Source organism: Ranitomeya imitator, chromosome 6 (genome assembly GCF_032444005.1).
Source record: "Ranitomeya imitator isolate aRanImi1 chromosome 6, aRanImi1.pri, whole genome shotgun sequence".
Lineage (NCBI taxonomy): Eukaryota > Metazoa > Chordata > Amphibia > Anura > Dendrobatidae > Ranitomeya > Ranitomeya imitator.
This window is the reverse complement of record NC_091287.1, coordinates 38,380,189-38,395,533: the sequence shown is the minus strand read 5'-3', so window position 1 is coordinate 38,395,533 and position 15,345 is coordinate 38,380,189. Positions and strand designations below refer to the sequence as shown.

The 15,345-nt window shown below is 44.6% G+C and overlaps 1 protein-coding gene across 1 annotated transcript in view; it reads left to right on the top strand.

The window, feature by feature from the left end:
- CUBN (cubilin) overlaps positions 1–13,031 on the top strand; it is a 256,038-nt gene extending 243,007 nt beyond the window's left edge. Inside the window, exons 59-66 of the mRNA XM_069729494.1 lie at positions 2,433–2,638; positions 6,498–6,660; positions 7,437–7,645; positions 8,115–8,262; positions 8,383–8,561; positions 10,529–10,694; positions 11,536–11,771; positions 12,871–13,031. Coding sequence (XP_069585595.1) covers positions 2,433–2,638; positions 6,498–6,660; positions 7,437–7,645; positions 8,115–8,262; positions 8,383–8,561; positions 10,529–10,694; positions 11,536–11,771; positions 12,871–12,978 — 1,415 coding nt within the window. The 3' untranslated portion in view covers positions 12,979–13,031. The remainder of the gene's footprint in view (positions 1–2,432; positions 2,639–6,497; positions 6,661–7,436; positions 7,646–8,114; positions 8,263–8,382; positions 8,562–10,528; positions 10,695–11,535; positions 11,772–12,870) is intronic.
- The last annotated feature ends 2,314 nt before the right edge of the window (positions 13,032–15,345 follow it).

Below are 15,345 nucleotides of genomic sequence, written 5' to 3'. Positions count from 1 at the left end.
TAGTTTATACATTTCTGAAATTCAGAACAGCACAACAGTCCCAAATCGATTATAAGGACAAGGGTCTCCCATACTTTACATACACAAGCAGGGGGTCTCTGCAAAGATGAAGATTTCCTGTACAGTGTATATGCAGCGCCCCAGAGATCTGGTCGTTGCAGTATGACACTCTGCCGCTAAGGGGAGTGATGGTACGTCTGATGGCACTGAAGGAATTCCACTGACCAGGTATCACCAGCACACATTACACTTCACACTCCGGCCACTAGGGGGAGCAAAAGGCATTATTTATTGGGCCCCTCCTCACACTGGTAAAACTAGGGGTTGGATAGAAAGTTAGTTAGAAGCTGACTGGGTTGGATTCAGGCAACATCCCGTGGCAGGGGGTGTTGCAGGGAGAAGACACAGGGGGGTCCCTGTCAGGCGTGGGAAACTGGCAGGCACCTAGCGACCAGAACACCAGAACAGAACGTTACGGAACCGCGCCTGCACACCCCGCGGCGGTATCCTAAGAAAGAGACACGAAGTGAAGGATATTGTGAGACAGTGAGAAACGAGATCAAGCACAAAGGAGAGCCAGTAGGAGTCGTGCCGTGAGACCGAGGCAACATCCTACTGAGGCGCGTAGCCGGTGGCCGGAACACCAAGGGAGTAACTGACTCTATGCCTTACTTCAAACTCTGCAGGACAGTTAATTATAGGTTGGCTGTCTCACCTAAACACCAATGAAGACATAGGGGGCAACAGTGGGAGAGGGGCGACTCTAGGGTCCCGGAAGACCTCCAGGCCTTCCCGTCATACGGGTGCATCCTAGCCATAACATACCTAAAGAACGAACGACCGAGAACAGCAGTTGTGAGGACTATACCGAATGTTCAGCAGGGTAGGACTACAACACACAGGCGCTATTGGTAGGGAACGATTTCCACCTGCAAAGGGAATTCTGCAAGTGCCCATCGGACCAGCCGGTCTCAGACAGCCCTGTTAAGCGTGCTCTGGATTGAGGATCCTGAAGTCTTCAGTAAAGAGACTGCAACCTTGTGTCCTCGTTATTGCCTGCACCTCACACCATCCACCTTACTGGGAAGCCCTGGGGATATACTTCACCTGTGGGAAGTTATACCATCCAGCTGCCATTCCATCACCCCAGCGGACCCCACAGCAGCGTCGGTCACCCTGACCGAACACCACAGGTGGCGTCACGAATCCCTGACAGACTGTACCACCTTTATTGGACGCCACTTAGCAGGGTCGCGGACCGGGTCTAGCCACCGTGACAGCTCCAGAACCGAACCAGAGAGGCCCGGTACCGAGAACGCGTGGCCCTGTGTCTGGGGGCGATCCATATATCAGCGGTGTCAAACTGCATTCCTCGAGGGCTGCAAACCGGTCATGTTTTCAGGATTTCCTTGTACTGCACAGGTGATAATTTAATCACCAACTCATTATTTGTGTAGGTGATTAAATTAGCACCTGTGCAGTACAAGGAAATCCTGAAAACATGACCTGTTTGCAGCCCTCGAGGAATGCAGTTTGACACTCCTGGTGTATATTGTCCGAACCTTAAATGGTTTTTCCCATCATATGATATTTATGACCAGTCTTTGGAAGAGTTTTTAGTTCCTTGAAGCGGTTTTGGAAGAGGTTTTTTTTTCACAGCTCTTTTGATTGGACGTTGATTTGTTTGGAGAGGAATCCATTAGTAGACCCTTCAGAGAAATGAGGGGCACTTTTCTTTTTTTCCACTGGGCGAAGCATAAAAACACTGAAAAGACTGAACTTATAAGCAGTAGTTTTACAACAGAATTTAAATAGGAGTCTTTAATGAGTTTTTTGAGCGATTTTACAGGCATTTTTGTAGTGGACCCCCTTAAAAAAACAAAACTTACATGCACGTTTTATCTATCATTCTCTAGGAAATCTGATGGTCTTGTCCCGGCTGCTGCCAATCACCTCTGCACAACAATGCCCTATAGTGGAGTAGTTTGGATGTTTTGTTGCATTGCAGTGCCCCCTGCTGGACGAATGCAATAATTACCCCACAGGGGTATGTAGTTGGGTTACAGGATTTTATTTTGCGAATTACAGTTTAGTATAGATAATTTTTCATGGGAATCTAAACTTTTTTTTTTTCTTTATTCAATTATCCTTCAGGCATCAGAAAGTTATGAATTCACACGTCTCCTACCCAAGCAAATAGAAAAAAAGTGAACCTCAAAATGGCATAAATAAAAATAGTTGTGGCTCTTAGAAGTAGGGGTGGACAATGCAATGGCACATAAATGAAAAGTGACCTGTCAGGAAGTATTTACTTTCACAAAACTTTTTAGGATCCGCCTGAAGTCACTTCTATGCTATGATCGATCGATCGCAGATTCTTTTTTTCATTAATTATTATTATAAGAATTTCAATGTGTCTTTGGTTTCCTCAGGACCTGGACAAGGATGTGGAGGATACCTGACTAATGCCACCGGACGATTTGGCTCTCCGGACTCGGACGGCGATGGGAAATATGACAACGCCCTGCACTGCGTCTGGAACATTGTCGCCCCCGTTAACAAGCAGATAACCCTGACGTTCAGCTCATTCTTTTTGGAGGCTCAGGTCTCGAGAACGTGCAGATATGATTTTGTCAAAGTAAGAACAGAAGACATTGTGTAATGTTAGTTCTGACCTAAGAAAGTCCTAGATACAGAACATCCAGAACTAAACTAACTTTTCTGGTCATGGGGCTTCGTGAAAGGTTGTGGGACTTAAAAAGGGGTATTCCCATCTCCAAGATCCAATCCCAATATGTAGTAGGCGTAATAATATTAATATTAGCAAATACCTTCAATTAGAAATGTAGTATAGTTTTTCTGATTCACTGTGCCTCTTTCCTCGTGTGCAGGCATCGCAGGACCTTAGGTATCCATGGTTACGACCACTGATATAGTGGCAGTTAGTTGCTAGTGGCCACAACCATGGATACCTTAGGTCCAGCAATGCCTGCACATGAGAAAAGAGACATAGCGAATCAGAAGAACTATACTACATTTCTAATTGGAAGTATTTGCTAATAATATTATTAGTACGCCTGCTACATTTTGGGAAAGCATCTTGGAGATGGGAATATTCCTTTAAGAAGTTTTCCTGAGCCCATAAGCATTTTACTTTACTTCCGATGATAAATTCAGAGAGACATTCTATATACACTGATGCAGAATATGGCAGCATTTAAAGGGATCTTTCATGATTAAGGTACTGATGAACTAACCTGGGGATAGTGGAATAGATACACTGTCATGACACAGCTGTCGGGTGACCCAGGACCAGGGGCTCCTTACCTGTCCCTAACACTAGGGGGCGCCCAAGCTCGCCCTGCTCCCCAGGATACTTCAGATGGTGAAGATGCCGGGGCCTCAACCCTTGCCTTATCTCCTGAGTGAGCCCTCCGTCTGTTCTCTTCCCCACCCAGGGAAGAGGAGCACTACTGTGCACCGCAGAACTCGACAAAAAAAGGCACACAAACAAGCACAACACAAACTCCAGGCATACAAATATTCACTCACATGTAACAGAGGAATGCACAGGGGTGTGAAGGTAGGGGGATAACCCTAAACAGAGAAGAATAAGGAATTACCATGCATACAAACCAAACAAGTCACTAATAACTCCTCCAACTCTCCTTCTCATACGAACTCCTCTCTCCGTTAGCCATGCAGCAAATGCTAGCTCTGACAAGGATTAGTAACAGAGCCCAGATTGTAAAGGGGAAAGGAGTGGCTAACCGAGCTCAGCTGTGAGCACAGGGATTTCCAACATGGCCGATTAACCCCTGGGCTGCCAGAAGGAATAAACACATTTAAAATTAAGTGCTTCTTGTCAGCGCTGGAGTAGGAGCAATCAGATGTTGCGGTCTTCTGGCTCCACACTGTTGCGGTAACCTCGTGATATACACAGCTCTTGAAGTAAAAGATATGGGTGCTCAAGAAGGGTTTCACCCTACATATATGAGGAAATTATACGATACTTGGCACTCCAAAATATGTAGCGGAATTTTTATTAGGTAATCCAAGCAATAAGTCAGTGACGTTTCCTCTTTAAGAAATGGGTCTTCATCAAACATGGATTGCAGCAGTAACGTGGAGATGTCCTCAGTCGACAGCGCTGCGGAGCTGGCAAACTTAATTGCCTAGTAATCTGTGCTTGACGAAGGACCACGTCTTATGGACGAAACGTCACTGCCTTGTTGTTTGGATTATGTAATAAAAATTCCACTACACATTTTGGAGTCTCAAGTATCTTATAATTTTCTCCTATCCTGATGATAGGTCATCAATATCAGATAGGTGGGAATCCGACACCCGGCAACCCCACTGATCAGCTGTTTTTGGCTCCAGGAGCTACCGGATGTAAGTAGTGGATGGATCCGGAACAGCACAGATCCAAACACTGTGTACTGGTTGTTTCCAGGTATTGCCGCTCAGCTACTGTTCACATCAATAAGAACTAAGAACAACCATTACACATGTATGGAGCGGTGCCGTTCAAGATTTGTTCATTATTTATGGAGTTGATAATGATCGATGGGATGGCTGTCCTATTTATAAGTAGCATATTGTAAATCAAAATGTGCGGCATAGACTTAAATCTCTGCTTATCTGGGTTTAGGAACTCAGTGTGCCATCATACAGATGAGCTGTCAATGACTGACCAGGACCGCCCACTGGACTCCTAAGCCCAGATAAGGAAAAATTTAAATCAATCATCAAAATCGTTTCCCACAAACCTACAGTTGTGTGAAAAAGTGTTTGCCCCCTTCCTGATTTCCTATTCTTTTGCATGTTTGTCACACTTAAATGTTTCAGATCATCAAATATTAGACAAAGATAACACAAGTAATCACAAAATGTAGTTTTTGAATTAAGGTATTTATTAAGGGAAAAAGAAAGCCAAACCTACAGGGCCCTGTGTGAAAAAGCGATTGCCCCCTAAACCTAACAACAAGGTGGGCCGCCCTTAGCAGCAATAACTGCAATCAAGCATTTGTAATAACTGGTAATCAGTCCTTTACAACCTCTGGAGGAATTTTGGCCCACTCATCTTTGCAGAATCGTTTTAATTCAGCCACATTGGAGGGTTTTTGAGCATGAACCGCCTTTATAAGGTCACGCCACAGCAGCTCAATCGGATTAAGGTCAGGACTATGATTAGGCCACTCCAAAGTCTTAAAGGGAACCTGTCAGCAGGATTGTGCACAGTAACCTACAGTGTCAGCTCTGCACTGTTATACTGATTAAAATGATAACTTGGTTGATTAAATACGTCTTGTGGTTGTTGTAGCATGATCGCATATGTAATGTGTATATAATTAATTTGTTTCATGTTATCCTGATATTCCTAAAAAAAAAAAAAAAAAAGTAGAATGGCGCCGACCTGACACTTAGGCCAGTCAGAGGTGGACTTGCTTGTGTGTTTTGGATCATTATCCTGCTGCATAACCCAAGTGCGCTTCAGCTTGACATCACAAACAGATGGTCGGATATTCTCCTTCAGGATTTTTTGGTAGATAGAATTCATGGCTCCATTTACCACAGCAAGTCTTCCAGGTCCTGAAGCCACAAAACAGCCCCAGACCATCACACTACCACCACCATATTTTACTGTTGGTATGATGTTTGTTTCCTGAAATGCTGTGTTACTTCTACACCAGATCTAATCGAACATACACCTTCCAAAAGTTCAACTTTAGTCTCATCGGTCCACAGAGTATTCTAACAAAACTCTTGGGGATTATCAAGATTTTTTCTGGCAAAACTGAGACAAGCATTTCTGTTCTTATTACTCAGCCATTTTTGCCCAGTCCCTTTCTTATGGTGGGGTTATGAACATTGACCTTAACTGCAGTTCTTTGTATCTTGTTCTGGGGTCTTTTCTGACCTCTTTGATGAGTCGTCGTACGTTCTTGAGAGTAATTTTTGGTCGGTTTACCACTGTTCCATGTTTTCGCCATTTGTGGATAATGGCTCTCACTGTGATTTTATGGATTCCCAAAGCTTTAGGAATGGCTTTATAACCTTTTCCAGACTGACAGATCTCAATCACTTTGTTTCTCATTTGTTCCAGAATTTCTTTGGATAGCGGCATGATGTCTAACTTTTGAGATTTTGGTGTACTTCACCTTTGTCAGGCAGGTCCTATTTAAGTGATTTCTTGATTGAGAATGGGTGTGGCAGTAATTAACACTGGGTGTGACTAGGGAATTTCAACTCAGCTTCCCAAAGATGTGATAAACCAGTGTTAATTTATGTTTTTAGCAGGATGGGGGGGAACAATCACTTTTTCACAGCACTGTATATATATATATATATATATATTGTCCTGCTCTAGACCTTCCTGTCGGCAGATTGGACATCATACTCAACATGGCTGGTGCACTTTCATGAGCAATAACAATGGTTTACCTGCTGTATATTGAGATGACTGGTCCCCATGATTATGTCTCTTGTTTCAGATATTTGATGGCAGCAGCACTAATAGCAATTTACAGGGAACATTTTGCGGCTCTGATGTCCCAGCACAGTTCGTCTCCAGCACCAACGCTCTCACAGTTTGGTTCGTCAGTGACATGACCGTGCAACTGTCCGGCTTCAATGCTACATATATCATGACCGATAGTGAGTATTATTCTAGTGAATGAGGATTCTACAGTGAGACGTTATAATCATATAATCGGTTTCATTAATGGCTCCATTCTAACAGGGCATTTCAGAGCCCTGTTCAGAAAATCGGTGGGGATTGTAGCAGGGGTCTATCACCACAACTGCGCTTCACTCTCCAAGTCCAGTGCTTTCCTTTAACGCTGCTGCTGGTGTCCATTACTGTCTGCAGCAATGACGTCACAGGGCTGCAGCCAATCAGTTCAGCGGCTTGTGCCGTCATCTCACCAGAGCCGCTGAAGTCAGTTATTGGCTGCAGCGCTGTTGACATGTCAGCACAAAATGACTGTTCTTACCAAACACAGGGGCTCGGTGCACCATTGCAGTGGCCGAACGATCTTCCCACCTACTGCCTTCTGCTGGCTCTACAAAACCAGAGCTGTCAATCAAAGTAGAGGAGAGGTGTAGATAGAAGGAAAAGAAGTAGATGGAATGCTGCATGGAAGCGCTCGGCCACACCAGGGGTGCACCAAGCGCCTGAGCTTGGTTTGAACAGTCATGTTGTGCTGACAGATTCCTTTCAATGTCAAGTTTTCTTGGAAACTATAAAAGCAGAGGGCATGTGTTAAGAAACAGTGATCTATTCTGTTGTTGTGATCATCCCATTACCTAAAGGATGGAGGAGACTTGTAAGACATATCAGAATATAACAGAGGTAACATAGTAATATACTGTACCGACGGTGTGACGGGTACAAAGAGAAAGTGTCCTGATGGCAATTTTCATCACTACAGTAATATGTGGAGGGATCTACAATGCAACATCTTCCGTAACGACTGCAACATCACCAAATTATCCGAATTCCTACCCACCATTCACAAGCTGTATGTGGACGATTGACTCCCCGGAGAACGAGAATGTGAAGGTCACGATTCAGTCCTTCCACCTCCAGCCTGGGCTACACTGCTCCAATAACTACCTGGAGGTTAAGGACTCGCCGGTGGTAAGTCGCAAATGTGATTGGCCTCTAGAATAAGCAGGCGTCTCATAAGAAGCCAATAGAAACCGAAGGGTTAATATATATATATATTTATAGGACAAGACTTAACTTATCTTGTATTTTATTCAGTGAAGTCCCTGCTCTATCATTAGGAGTCCAGTGGGCGGTCCTAATCAGTGATTGATGTCATTAGTGACTAGGACCGACCATTGGACTCCTAATGATAGAAAATTCAGATTCAAAAGAATTAATTACCAGTTATAGTCAAAATCCCCAGCATATAGTAGAGCCATGTGCTCCTCTCCTTTTGCTCTATAACATTGATGGTCGAACACCACGTTTAACGTGACAAGTTTCCTTTAAGGCAGTATTCCCAGGTCGCACCATTATATTCTTTGCTAAGAATCTGCGGAGTAAAGCAGTGTGTGGATCCAGATAGTCATCATGTCCTGTGTGCTTTCCTCGCCCGCAGGGAGACCTCGGACAGCTCCGCAGATATTGCGGCACTGACGCATCTGAAGTCCCGGAGTTTTATTCCTCCGGCCGCACGGTTGTTGTAACCTTTAAGTCGCAGGAATTCACGGCCGGCAATGGGCTGAGCTTCACATATCAAATCTCAAGTAAGCGTCATTCATTTTTTGATCAGATTTTCGCCATTTTCTAGTGTATCATGGACCAGTAATCGATTGTTACACAAAGTGGATATTTTGGAGAATATTGGACCCTTCTTGTCTTCACAGACTGCAGTCGGGAATACAACCAGTCATTTGGTTACCTAAGAAGTCCCAACTGGCCGGGGAGCTACCCGACCAGGCTGGAGTGTGAGGTCATCCTGCGAGCGCCGGAGAACCACTCCATATCGCTCTTCTTCCATTCATTCCATCTAGAAGCCATCAGCTCGTGTCCTGACTACTTAGAAGTAAGACGTCCTGTGGGGGGATTATTAACAGTTTTGCACCAGTTATTTTTTCATAAAAAAAAAATGACTGATTCAAACTTTACAAAAGTGGCAATAAAAGCAGGAGGGGCGGCGGGCCCAGGAGGGGTGGCGGGTCCAAGAGGGGTGGCGGGCCCAGGAGCTATGGCGGGCCCAGGAGGGGCGGTGGGCCTCGGAGGAGTGGCAGGCCCAGGAGAAGCGGCGGGCCCAGGACAGGTGGCGGGGCTAGAAGTGGTGGGCCCAGAAGGGGCAGCGGGCCCAGGAGGGATGGCGGGCGAAGGAGGGGTGGCGGGCCTCGGAGGAGCGGCAGGCCCGGGAGGAGAGGCGGGCCCAGGAGGAGCAACGGGCCCAGGAGACGTGGTGGGCTCAGGAGGGGTGGCGGGCCCAGGAGGGATGGCAGGCCCAGGAGGACCAGCAGGCCCATGAGGAGCGGTGGGCCCAGGAGGACCAGCAGGCCCATGAGGAGCGGTGGGCCCAGGAAGAGTGGCGGACCCAGGAGGGGCGGTGGGCCCAGGAGGGGCGGTGGGCCCAGGAGGGGTGGCGGGCCCAGGAGGGGTGGCGGGCCCAGGAGGGATGGCGGGCCCAGGAGGGGCGGCGGGCCCACCATCAGTCAAAAGGAAGAAATGAGCAATTTGCTTCTCCCTGCCCTGTTCGGTGTTCAGTCCGGTCTTTACTTCAACTACCGCTTTGCATGGCGCCTCTGGCACTTACTAGGGCCTGCGACTTCCGTGATGACATCTGTGCCCATCCGTGTTGGGTATCAGTAGCGTGATTTTCTGGTGAACTGGCCGCGTTGGATTGGTGTAGTTTACAGATATGTACGGTATTTTGCCGCAGCCTCTAGTTTGTCTCCAAAACCTGATTAGAGATCTCTTACCCGTGTATACCGTTACTGAAGGAAGGGACAGGGGTCTGTCTATAGCAATGTCATAGACAAAAGTGACAGCTGAGAAGAGGAGGAGAACGGGGGCATCTGTATATCTGTACTCACCTTGTGTGACTAGGAGATGAAGCATATCCATATAGAATTCTTCTGGTTTTGCGACTTCTATAGGAAGGATAGAAGGTGCAGATGTTAAAGGGAATCTGTCAGCAGGTTTTTGCTATGTAATTTGAGAGGAGCATGATATAGAGGCTGAGACCCTGATTCCAGCAATGTGTCACTTACTAGGCTGTGTTTTGCTGTTTCAATATAATCAGTGTTTTATCAGCAGGAGATTATCATTAAAGGAATAGGTGTCTCATGCCTCCTAATCCAACCCCACCTCTACTATTGATTAGTAACTGTCAATATACAGTGCACACAGAAAGGGCGGGGTTATACAGGGCTCAGCATTCAGAGCTTTGCTAGATCTGCAGCAGAGAAAACTGTGATTGTATCACAACTGCTGCACCCAGTAAACCAAATGACACATCACTGGAATCAGGGTCTCTGCCCCTACACCATGCTGCTCTCAGATTACATAGAAAAAAAAACAGCTGATGGATTCCTTTTCAAAAGAACCTGTCAGAAAAAAAATAGGATTTTTTCCTGCAGAACTAATGGTAATCTGCAGGTAAAAACCATGCTAACATTTGTGGCCGTGTAAGTGGACCGGCGGCTGCAGGGAGAAAGTGAACATTTATCAGAGCTTTGTGTGGGAGAGTGGAGTCCTCTCCATGGGTTTCTATCCTTTTCTATGGATGTTGGGGGGCACCTTTCCTTCTAGGAATCATTAGTGGGGTCTTCTCCCATCCCCAGGTAGGTGATAAATGTTGGATTGCTGGGATCCTGCAATGGAACCAACAAATCTGAGAACAGGGGTCCTGAAGTCCCCTGTGTGGCCATTCCTCCAGTCCCACAGCGTCACTCCCATAGGAGACACAGGAGATCCGTTTTTTCGGAACTTTGTTCGGATATTTCCTTTCTACCTTCATTATAAATGTGTTTCCTTTTTGGAATTTTGCAGGTGAGAAATGGCAGCGCCCGCGACTCCCCGCTGCTCCGCAAACACTGTGGAAACAGTCTCCCTGACCCGATATTTCCGAAAAATCATATCCTTCATCTGTTTTTCAAATCCGATGTCATTGCAGCTGGAAATGGATATGAGATTACTTGGACGTCATCTCCAAAGGGTAAATAATGCTGCGGGTGAAGAACTACAAGTATCAGAAACCATCTACAATATGTGATGATTGCAGGTTCTATCTTCACTTCAAAATGACACAATATGGGAGGGGGGGTCACTTACTTTTCCATAACAGTCAAGTTATAGTTTAATTATATTTCAACCACATCATAACAGTAATAAATCATAATATGTTGAGAATAACTAAATACTAATAATAATTGGCATTTAATAATTATAGAATTGGAAAATAATTGCATATTAATAGTGACGGAATAATAATTGGATTATAATAATGAAATAAGTATAATATTTAGATATTAGCCAATCATTTTAATAATTGGATAATAATAATCACATAACAATTTGATACTAACTAATAATTAGGTAATGATGATAATTTGATGACAATAATGAAGTAATAATAATTAGATAATAACTAGATAATGATAATAATATAGTAACAAAATAATAAGTAGAAAATGATAATTAGAGGATAATAATGAAATAATACAAATTAAATAATAATTACATGACTTTTATATAATAATACATTTTCCCCAGGAATACCAATCATCCCCCATCCACAGGTTAGGTAACAGATGTTGGCACAATGGGGGTCTATCTACATAGTCATTGAGCCCCAAATTTTTGAAGAAAGAAAAATGGAAAAAAAAATATAAAAAACGCAGGAAGGGACCCCAAAATAAACTTAACCCCCAAAATAAAATGCTGCAGATACTGGTGTGCAGCTGTAGGTGGTGTAACCCACCCAGAAGGGGCACGCTTTACCTAAACACTGTTCAATAGTGAACTTTCCGCGTAAGTAACCGCGGTGTCATCTGCAGGTTGCGGAGGGACCTTGTTTGGGGATCGCGGCTCATTTACTAGTCCCGAATATCCGCGGAGTTACAGCAACAACACAGACTGTGAATGGACGATAGCGGCTCCTCCAGGGCGGACGGTCGCCATAAGCCTGGCTGCATTTAGTATCGATGATCCAGGAGACTGCGAGAAAAATTATCTCAGATTTTTCGATGGCGCGGCCTCCACCTCACCGCTGATGAGAACGTTCTGCGGACCGGTAAGTTTTATCTAAAAGCATTTGTACGTTTTTTACTAGAGGCGTGAGCGCCATCTAGTGGCGGCAGAGGGCTTTTCAGGTTGGGAATTCTCAATCATCTCAGCAGCACTGGTATGCGAACAGTAGCGGCCTTTCCAGAGTTCTGCGGCCCAGATCACATGCACTTCAATAGGAGCTGAGCTGCAGAACCGTTTTTCTCTCAGTACACTTGTTTCATCCAGCCGCCATTTTTTTGCTTTAGTTTTCCTCCTTTTCCTTGGCAAGCTGTCATTTTTTTAATACCATTTAGTTTGGGTATATACACATTTTTAATTGATTTTAATGCATTTTTGGGAGAGGGGAGTTGCTGAAAAACAGCGATTCTTGCTTTTCTTTACACCATTTACTGTACTGAATTTTGTTTTAATATTTTTAAAATCCTTTTAAATTGCTTTTGCTTTTTAACGTATTTTTTTTATTCTCCCCCCCTTACTGCAAAAGTACAATATTGCAGCATAAAATAAATATGGCAACCTCCCATCAAGCCCAGCCTATAGGTGTAACAAGATGGTGGCAATAGAGGTCTCCACAAGGCCCTTAACCTCCATCGTCATCCCATCATTTGAAAGCGAGGAACCATTTAAATGTTGTAATTAGTGACTGACAGCGGCATCTAAACGATTAAATGGCAGTGATAGGAGCTAAGTCGAGTCGCTGCTTGTTAGAGGCAAAACAGCCAACAATTGCTATGTATGGAGCAGGATTGGTTCCTAATACCGTGAACACACACTACCTGCATACAATAGACATCAGAGTGCAGGAAAGGGTTAACAGATACCAGCATCCACCACTAGAGGGAGCTCATTATAACACCCTAAGTATGCGCCCTCTAGTGGTGGGTTCAGTAGATTTGGAGCTTCGTATCAGAAAAACTGAGGTCGGACTGCTATAAAGATCTATTATGATATTCATCAGTATTTTAGATCTAAAAATTAAAGTTAAAAAGTAATCGCTCTTCTCAAACTTTTGCATGATTAGGAGGGATTAGGGTGGGGGTGGGGGGCTTTTACTTTAGTGAAGTAACCATTTAAGAACAGCTTTTCCTTTGTTCTATATCCAGGATGGAAACATCGCTTCATTCAGTGCCACGTCCCATCAAGTGTTCATCAAGTTCCATGCGGACTATGCGGTACTGCCGTCCTATTTTAGAATTATCTGGAGCTCGTAGAAAAGAAAACTGGAAATTCTACTGAAGCAGCAGAGTCGTATATCGGACGATCCGCCGTCACTGCTGTCCGTCTCCAGGACTGGATAATCCACAGTCGTGTTGGATTGTTATTCAATATTGTACAATATTTACAAATAAAAATATTTAAATTAAAATTAGTTTAAAAGTTGTAAATATACTTTGTGTTTTCGTAGTTCTGGGATTTATACAACTCTTGAGTTTTTCTAAAGGAAAACGCCTTCTGTGAGGAGCATTCAGAGGAGTTTGGCATTTCCTGAAGTTTTGTAGTTTTCAAAGACTTTTGGAAGTTTTCCATGAAGCTTTCTTACCAGACTTCTAATTGGACCCTGCTTAGTTTGGAAAGGATTCCACCATTAGAAGCTTCATAGTAGTCACATGCACTTTCTTTTTTCCCACCAGGTGTTTTTTCAAAACCTAAAGCTGAAAATACTCAAAAGACTGAATGTATGAACAGCTACATGGTTTCACAATAGAAATTAATAGGAGCAGTCCCGTAAGCATTTTTTGAGTGATTTTGCATAGCCACGTTCACACATTCATTTTTGGGGTCAGTATTTTTCATCAGTATTTGTAGCCAAAACCCGGAGTGGGTGATGAATGCAGAAGTGGTGCATATGTTTCTATTATACTTTCCCTCTGATTGTTCCACTCCTGGTTTTGGCTTACAAATACTCATATAAAATACTGACCAAAATCTTGCTGTGTAAACGTGGCCTTACAATCATTCAGGCATCTGTGATTTTTCGTGTTCACAAAAAAAGCACAAATTTCATCAGTGTTTTGGATTCTGATTTAGATCAGTTATCAGTGATTCAATCAAACATTGACATTATTGAACACAGACCGAAAAAAAGACATGTGAATAGCATTATAGAAAACATACAAATTATAATCTGTCCATTAAAATCACAGAGAGAACAGGTGTACGATTCACAGCAGTCTGAACGAGGCCATAGAGTGTGTTCACTCGGAGGTTTTTTTTCTACTTTTGAATGGAGAATTCAAGTCAGCAACAATACTTAAGACCAATACATCAAAGTTTTCATAACAAAATTCAAACAAAAGCTTACATGCCAGTTTCTACCAGCTCTGCCAGAATGGGTGGTTCTGGGGTGGGATGTTACGGGGGGGGCTCAAGACCCTACAGCAGTGGTCCCCAACTCCAGGCCTCGAGGGCCGCCAACAGTGCAGGTTTTCAGGATTTCCTTAGTATTGCACAGGGGTTCGAATCATCACCTGTGCAGATGATCACATTACCACCGATGCAATACTAAAGATATCCTGAAAACCTGCACTGTTGGCGGCCCTCGAGGCCTGGAGTTGGGGACCCCTGCCCTACAGCTTGTCTAATTCATGATGAGCGATGGCGTTCCCTATGCCAGAAATCTAACTTTATTAAACCTTCCCCTTTTACATGAGTGCCCAGGGCCACAGACCGGGTCGCTGCCGTGACCACCTCTTTAATTCAAAATCCATCAGTGAGCTCATACTGATGGTCTGATGAGAGAATTCTAACCCTTGTATCTGTTTTTCGTCCACTACCTTCTCATTGATGAACTCTCCTTAATAGAGGTCATCAATGTCTGATCGGTCGGGGTCCAACACCCGGAACACCCACCAATCAGTTGTTCTCAGTGTTGGTGGCTGCTGGCCGTAAATATTCAATTGCAGAGCTGCTTCATATCCTGATAGTGGCTGCGGCTGGTGCTGCACATCCGCCTCCTACTGATTTGAATAAGGGGCATTGGTGGCTGCCAGCACCGAGAATATCTGATCAGTGGGGGTGCCGGGTGTTGGACCACTACCGATCAAACATCGATGACCTAAATGATAAAGTAGTCTACAGCCTCTATAAACTGCCTACAACAGACGCTCCCAGCACAATGACTGTAGCAGCTCCGGGCATGCCTCTATGGCCAGGATCACACATACTCCAGAGCGGAGCGTGCAGCTCCATGTATTGCTGTGCTGCTGCACGCTCCGCTCCGGAGGGCCGGTGCCAGAGCTGGGTTTTCACCTGCGAGACTCGGCCGTATCTCACGTATGTGTGATCCCGGCCTATGACTGAAAGTCATCACCTCCTGGGAGGAACAAAATTCATTTTCTTCCATTATCTGTGCTTTCAGTAAGGCTATTTTCACACTAACGTCGGTACGGGTCCGTCGATATGCGTCGGGCCAACATACCGATGCACGTTGTGAAATTTGTGCACGACGTGGGCAGCGGATGCAGTTTTTCGACCCATGCGCTGCCCATTCTGAAGTCCGAGGAGGAGGGAGCGGAGTTCCGGCCGCACATGCGCGGTAGAAAATGGCGGATGCGCCATACGAAAAAACATTACATTAA